Below are 7,969 nucleotides of genomic sequence, written 5' to 3' on the forward strand. Positions count from 1 at the left end.
GTGTCCGGAGTAACTACGAGCTTTCACTGCTTTCACTGTGTTTTATCTGAAGTTGTAAAACGTCGAATAACCGAATGCTCCACTTATGGCGCCATCCGCGTTCAATGAAAGAAGGAGGAACGAGGAATGCCGGTATGCATTCCGTGAACGTCGTAAAGCGGTAGAACTACAGTGCAGTGCAACCAGCACAACGTTGATCTAGCGACATTCGGTATTCACCAGGCTCCAAGTTAGCCAGAACACTCCAAGAGGTAACAGAAAGCGAGCAAATCATGACTGGGGCGTGCATTCCTCCTTCGCCGAACTGGTACTGCCCTGGCGTCGCAGACGCTTCTGATAGCGGGCTGTACTGCTTCGCCTCCAAGAACTCCGTGGTGGTGTTCGACGCTCGCGCTGGCGTGCCCGAACTGAAAACATCGTGGCCGGTGAGCACGGAGCGGGTGTCGTGCGTCGCCTTCTGCCGCAGCCAGCGGAGCGGCGCCGACGACGAAACACCGGCGCTGCTCACCGTATCCGACGACAAGAGCCTGAAGGTGTGGGACGTCAACACACGCAGGGCTCATCACCACACGTCGTCCACCGCCGCGGTGAGCTACGCGGACTGGAGGGGCAGTCTATCGACATCCGTGGTTTTCGCCGGCGGGGACAAGGGCTCGCTGTTCGTCTGGGACTTGGTGAGCGGGACTGTGATAGCGACACCGGTCCACGCGGCGCACCCCATTCAGCTCGTTCGATCTCACCCAACGGATCCCGACATGGTCGCCGTCGGCTACAAGAACGGTCTGGTCGTGGTGCAGGGCTTAAAGAAGGGCAGCAACGCCGTCTTCAAACTGAAGGGACACTCGGAAGAGATCGTCTCCCTTTCCTGGAGGCTCGGCGATTCCTCGGACCTCGACGAACATCCGCACCTCTGTTCGACGGCCCTGGACAAAACATTGAGGATCTGGGACGTGCACGCTGAGAAGTCAACTCAGACGCTGAAGGTTCCATTTTCCAGCAAGAGCCGCAAAGTGGACCTGAGCCAGAAGGGTCGCCTCTGGATCGCCGCCGTTTGGGTTCCAGGGACACCAAAACAGGTAGCCTGCTCGACTGTTTGTGGGGACATCTGTCTCAGGGACTTGGCTACTGCCGACGCGGACTGGGAGTTCCTGTCTACCGATGACGACTCAGCAGGACACTCCCGTTGCGTATTCAATGTGTCCCTGTTGAAAACATCATCCAGGATTTACGCAATTTCTACCTCCATAGACCGCAACATTGTGTTCTGGGACCTGGCGTCCAAGAGGTCCGCTTACTGCTTGCCATCGCTGGGAGGGTACGCATACCACATGGAATTCTCGCCTGTCGCTTGCGCCTCTCTCGCCATCGGAGCGGGCGACAATACCCTGAAGGTTTGGAGGACGGACAGTGTGGTGAACCCCTACTGCTGCTCCAGCTTCTGGCAGGGTGTCCGTGGCAGGGTCATGGTAGTGGCCTGGCACCCGAGAAAAGACAACTTGGTGGCCTTTGGCACAGACGAAGGGAAAGTGGGAATTGTAGATGTCTTAGGAAAGCAGACAGTGGTTTCAGTCTCCTACCACCGACAAGCAACCTATGGCGTCTGTTGGGCAGAACTGCCCGTCGGTCCAGATAAGGCTCTCAAGACCGTTTTACTATCCTGTGGAGATGGCAAAGTGAAGGTCCACCATCTTCCAAAGATGGACAGAGAAGCCTTAGATCTTGACAGCATTCTGCTCAAGTTAACCTCTGGCAGGACAAGGCGCATCACTGTCAACTATAGCGAGCGCTTAGGCTTTCTCACTATTGCCAATCAGGATGGTGTGGTGGATGTGTATGAAGCAAAAACCCTGCGGAAACTGGCAGTTTTGGAAGCACAAAGGAAGCCAGTAGAGAGCCTCTCCTGGCATCCCTGCCAGACCCTCTCCTCAGAGTGCAGGAGCAACTTCAGCCATTGGCTTGCTTGTTCATCCACCAATGGAACCATCTTTCTCTACGACTTATCCAAGCTTGCATCACCGTCTGCTGATGTCCTGCGCATGTTGCAACCCAGTTTGCAGCTATCTGGACATTCTGCCAAGGTGGTGTGCCTTGCCTGGAGTCCCTTCAGGGATGGTATGCTGGCCTCTGCCTCTTACGATGAAACGGTGCAGGTTTGGGACGTGGCTCAAGGCAAGCCTGTGGCAAACTACCGGGGACATTCCGGACGTGTGTTCAGCGTCTGCTGGAGCCCGCTCGACCCGGACGTGCTCTTCTCTGGAGGAGAGGATGCCACTGTGAACTGCTGGAAGCTTTCGGAGCAAGGAAGCAGTCTTCCACCTTCCAAGCAGCGCAAGACCAAGAGTGACGGAGATGTAACCAGTGTTGCGGATGAGACACGAAGCGTTGAATTGCAGTCGACAGATTGTGGCTCGACTGAGACAGCCAAAGAAAGCAAGGGGGCATCTGAGAAAGCAGGCTACGATACATCCATTTTGAAACCAGCCGGAGCAAAGAGCTCAGGCACCAAAAAGAAGTCTAAATCGACCAAATCCTTTTTTCCTTTATTTTCTGGGTATGAAAACCGGCCCAAGCAGTCTGGGTCGGACGACTTTGTGCTTCTGGCTAACCTCCTGTCCCAGAGGGACGAAGGGTGCACTGCCCCCGATGGACTGCACACTCACCTCGGCATGTATGTTGACGACACCGGAGCAATGGCTGTAGTCGATGCCGAGATCCAGCACCACAAGCGGGAGTTAAACTTTGACTATGCCTTCCAGATGATGCTCTGGAAAGGGGACGTCTCCAGTGCACTCCAGGAGGCAGCTGCCCAGCGTAAGCTCACGGACACACTGGTGGCACTTTCGTCCATGGTGTCGCGTGCCACGTGGCTGGATATGTGTCAGCAGTTTGCAGTACAGCTGTCGAGCGATGGAGAGCACCACAAGGCGGCACTTTACCTTTTGGCGTGCCACAAGGCCCTGGAGGCCGTGCAGCTTCTTCGAAAGAATGGACTCGTCCAGGAGGCGCTGTGCATTGCCAGGGCCCACCTGCCAGAGGGTGACAGCGAAGTCACGGAGACATACGTGGCTTGGGCGGAGAAAGCGTGTGCCGTGGGAAACTATGAGCAGGCGGCCAAGTGCCACCTTGCCAGGGGGGACATCAAGGCCGCCGTGTCTATGCTGCTGAACCGCCGAGACCCCCACTCGCTGAAGTCGGGCGCCTACATCGCCAAAAAGTTTGGGCTGGCCGCTGACGCAGAAGTCGCCTTCTCTCTTGCGCTGCGTAGTGCTCTAATCCACCGAGATTGGGACGCTGCCCTTGTCTTGATAGAAGAACAGGAAAAAAGCCGAGCATTTGTGAGCTTTGTGCACCTACATCGAGGCCTGTGTCACGCTATTGACAGGATTACTGGTGCCAAACCTGACACACTCGAGCAGTCGGCGCAAACAGACGTGGTTCTTTGGAAAAGCACAGATGCTGTCTCTGCAAAGTTCCTGGAAGATGTCAAAGAGGCATTTGAAAGTAATGGATACAGCCCGCTTCAGAGCACATGCGGTTTTTCTGAGCTGAGCGAGCTCCTCGGGTACGGTCAGCACATCTCCAAGGAAGTTCTTTTGCACGAGTCACAGGACCAGATCTTGTTTCAGGTTGCTGGCTGCCTGACGGTTGCTCTCTTCAGTCGAAATGAATGGAAGTTGTACGTTGCCCGAGCGCTCGAGGCAGCATCTGTAAGCAGCCGTTCCCTCTTTGCTGCACTCTGCAAACTCATGTTTTGCGGTGAAATAAGAAACTCTAGGTTTACAAATGAAATCATCATGGACATAGGTCTCGATCGTTTCCTTCTCTTTGATAAACTGATCCCCGAAGGTGAGGCCGGTAGGACAAACAGCTTCGAGTGCCCCAAATCGTCCAAGGGTCTCTTGGAACGTTTCGAGGTCCTGAAGGGAGTTGGCTCTAGATACGATATAAGCAGGGAAGCTCTTGGCCTGTACTTGTGTATGGGCATATTAGACAGCTGCGACGCATCGTCTTTCACCGACTCCAAGACTGCTGTGGCAGAACAGCTGTCTTCACTTGCGCTCTGTCCAGTTCTGGCTTGCAGAGAAAGCACCTTGCGTCAACTTCAAGAGATCGAAACGAGGCAACTCAAGCAACGGCTCGAAGCACTAACACCAAAGAATTGCAGCACCGAAGAAGCAGAAAAAGGGCAGTTGTCGTTGAGCGACCTGGAAAGCCGTTCTCGGGCCTGGAGGCAGCGATGGCTCGAGCTCAAGCAAGCCACCGAAGATTGCTTGTTCCCAGACCAGGAAAAACTGTTGGCCCGGTTGCTGGAGCTGCTGGGTGGCAATCAGGATGAGGAAGGCTCCCAACTCAGAGCCAAACTGGAGTCCTGGAGGCTACTTCTCCTGAATGCCTGAAGTGGATGTTCAATTCATGTTTTGTTTGTATGTTTTGCCAGAGGTTGTCCGTAAATTAAAGAAAATGTTTCGTTTTGGGTGGTTCTGCCTGTTTCACTACGACGATGCTATGATTCGACGGAGCCAATCGAGCCACGTCAAAAGTCACGGCACCCAACATCTAGGTACTTTTGCCATCACCAACCGGACCAATCGCATGCTGTGCATGCACCGCAATCCTGCCGTCTTCTTTGCACGACTTGTTTAACCACTGACGGCAAACCCGCAGAGAAAATGGGTGCCGTGACGATAGACTTGCCACTGCTCCATTGGATGGCATTGTCGGCTGCGGTCGGACTTCAAGTGAAACGGAGTATAACGAGTCCACTCTGAACTCCAGCTCCGTGCTGATCAACCGAGGCTTTTCTATTTCTTAACCCAATTCATTTGTGTGGATTTTGCCCATGTGGATGCCGCCTCGGTGGCTCCGAGGCGAGAGCACTGGCCTACGTATCCCCATGTGGCGGGTTCGAATCCCGGTTGAGGTGCCCGCAATCTGACGGAGGCTTATTGCAAAGGAGGCGCCGTGTAATCGAGCTTTCGGTTACGCGTCAAAAGATCCCCAGGTGGTCCAAATTAATCCTCAGTCCTCCGCTGGAGCGTGCCAGATGCCCGTCGGTTTGGCACGTAAAACCCCCAAATTTGACTTTTGATTTTGCCCATGTGGATGATGTATCATCACATATTCCAAGTAATGAACATGAATGGAATATTTCGGGGCATTTGATTTCTAGTCGGTCTATTAAGTTGTGGATTGCTTTTTCGTTGTTCAAGCCTGGATTTTGTTGCCTCGCCCGTTTCGCTGGTGCCAACGTTACTAGGCTGGTACAATCCTTAAAAAAAATGACACCATGGCAGACGAAAAGAATAGGTAATAAATATGATTGTCACGAGGTACCTTTCCCAGTTGAAAGTTAAAAAAAGGCTCCCTGCGAAGTACTTTAAAACTCTACCCTTCTTCAGTGAAAAAGCAAGTTTTGCAACCTGTGAAGTACTTCAAAACTCTACCGTTCTTCAGCGAAAAAGCAAGTTTTGCAACTTCAGTCAATATTTTCAAATTTGAGATTACAACAGTTTTCAGCTCAGTCGGCATCCCTGAATAACAAGGTAGGTTTTTTTTCCTCAATATTGTGCGCATATGTTTGGATATAATATCTCAAAGTTTGGTTTCAGGCTTCTAGGGCAAAACCGAAACTATCTGAGAGGGATGGTAACACTGGTTATCAAACGTCATGTTGGCGCTGTGCAACATTACTATAGTTCATTGCAACTCAAGAAGGTAGGGTGGGGGAAAGGAGGGCTGGGGAGGAGGAAGCAGACAGAACACTGGAGAGAAGGAAACCTTATTCTGTCTGTTTTCTCCTCCCCAGCCTTCCTTTCCCTCGCCCTACCTTCTCAGTTGGTCGAACGTTTGTTTTATTGAACGCCGACTTTTCCTCGAAAGACACTTCAGCGAATAGTTGGCTGCTGCAAAGTGGCGTTTTACGAGTGGACCAAATGGGTTAACATTTTTGTAATGCACCGCTGCAGACTGCCGCCGCTAAGCGGCATGCCGTTTATTCGCTAAAACGTCATTCGCTCATGTAATATGGACCCGCATAAAAGGTACGCTTATAACATCCAGGTGCCGGCACAAGACATGCATCTTTGCGCCGCACCAGTCAGACTTTGTGTGGCAAGAGGGAGTTTTCGTAGAACGTTTTCGCCGTCCCACATTGCTCTCTGCAACCTACTACGATACCCGGAACTCAACAGTCGAGGCCATCGGCATGCAGGCGCAGTAGCAGCTTCGTTGCAGAGAGTTTAGCGGAGGGGGAAATGCAGTGTACAAAAACTACCTAATGAGGTGCGTGCTGCATACCTAGAGCCATAGGCGCCGACTACGAAAAGGGGGTGGGGACTCGGGGGCCGAAACCCTACCGGAAATTTCCCAGGAGAGCAGAGCCCCCTCCCCCTTGTTAAGGGATTGCAATCAGTGATTGCCAACATCAGGGATTGCAATAAGCATACTAATTAGCTAAATAATTACATAAAGCTTAATTGTCAACTTTTTAGTGAAAACTCTTAAGGCAGCCAAGTTTGGGACGACTCGAAGCACCTGGGAAGCGCGAATGTGGCAGCGCGGCATTGTGCAGCAGGTGCACAACACTGTGCGGGGCAGGCAATACAAAAGCGCACGTTCGACCATGTAATTGGTCGAACGTGCGGTTACGCCGACGCCGCTCAGGCTGGAAATGGGCCCCTAAGAGCTGCGCTCTAAAAAAAATGAAAGCCGATTACAACTCCCTGTAACGCCGAATTAGAGCACAGCTCTTGAGGAGGAATGAGTAGGGAAGGGTACTGAGGGGGGAGGAGGAGGGAAGGGTGGACCCCTCCTCCTCATCCTCCTCCCCTCATTCTTGAATATGCTCCGGGGGGTCACCTGACCTCGGGGGGAGGGGGTCGCGTGGCCTTGGGGGGAGGGGGGTGTCACGTTGACTTCGGGGGGGGGGGGGGGGCGGGAGGGGGGTCACGTGACCTCGGGGAGGGGGGTGGCCAAGGTCACGTGACCTCGGGAAGGGGGGGTCACATGGCCTTGGGAATGACCTTGGGGGGGGGGGGGGGTCACGTGACCTCGCGGTTACGCCGACGGCGACGCCGCTCAAGCCGGAAACGGGCCCCTAAGAGCTGCGCTCTGAAAAGTGAAAGCCGTTTACAACTCCCTGTAACGCCGAATTAGAGCGCAGCTCTTGAGGAGGAGGGAAGGGTACGGAGGGGGGGGGGGGGGTCACATGACGATGACAATGCCGATGATGTCATCAGTGGTGATGACGATGCGGATACCGATGACGTCATTAGTGAAGTCACTGATGACGTCACCAGACGATGCGGATGTCGGTGACGTCATCAGTGACGTCACCGATGTTGTCATCAGTGATGACGATGCGGATGTCGGTGACGTCATCAGTGACGTCACTGATGACGTCATCAGTGATCATGACAATGCGGATGCCGGTGACGTCATCAGTGACGTCACTGATGACGTCATCAGTGATGATGACGATGCGGCTGCCGGTGACGTCATCAGTGACGTCACTGATGATGACGATGCGGATGCCGGTGACGTCATCAGTGACGATGACGTCATGGGGGGTTCACGTGACCTCGGGGGAGACACGTGACTTCGGGGGGTCACGTGACCCCAGGGGGAATCGCGCGGTGCATTATGGGACATTTCCCATAATGCACCGCGCGAGTGCATTATGGGACATTTTCCATAATGCACTGCGCGGTTACGCCGACGCCGCTCAAGCCGGAAACGGGCGCCTAAGAGCTGCGCTCTAAAAAATGAAAGCTGTTTACAATTCCCTGTAACGCCGGTTAAAGCGCAGCTCTTGAGGAGGACGATGGAAGTGGAAGTGAATCATCCCTATATGATTACAGGCTTAGCACTAGCCTTAAAGTAGAGCAACTTAAAGACTCAACTTTTTTAACAGATCTTGGAAATTTATCAAAAAATGTTCATTATTACCCTACCCGAGGTGCTGAATGTT

At 53.2% G+C, this 7,969-nt stretch overlaps 1 protein-coding gene across 1 annotated transcript; it reads left to right on the plus strand.

The window, feature by feature from the left end:
* Positions 1-84: 84 nt before the first annotated feature.
* Positions 85-4,475, plus strand: LOC8051901 (gem-associated protein 5-like). The gene has a single exon (XM_002435515.5). It carries the CDS (start codon positions 273-275, stop codon positions 4,395-4,397), a length of 4,125 nt encoding a protein of 1,374 aa, XP_002435560.4. The 5' UTR covers positions 85-272; the 3' UTR covers positions 4,398-4,475.
* The last annotated feature ends 3,494 nt before the right edge of the window (positions 4,476-7,969 follow it).

Source organism: Ixodes scapularis, unplaced genomic scaffold (assembly GCF_016920785.2).
Source record: "Ixodes scapularis isolate PalLabHiFi unplaced genomic scaffold, ASM1692078v2 PGA_scaffold10__122_contigs__length_95168666, whole genome shotgun sequence".
NCBI lineage: Eukaryota > Metazoa > Arthropoda > Arachnida > Ixodida > Ixodidae > Ixodes > Ixodes scapularis.

What these genes read in the sequence shown, in the direction of transcription:
- LOC8051901 (XM_002435515.5), top strand. Translation starts at nt 273, where the DNA reads ATGACTGGGGCGTGCATTCCTCCTTCGCCGAACTGGTACTGCCCTGGC.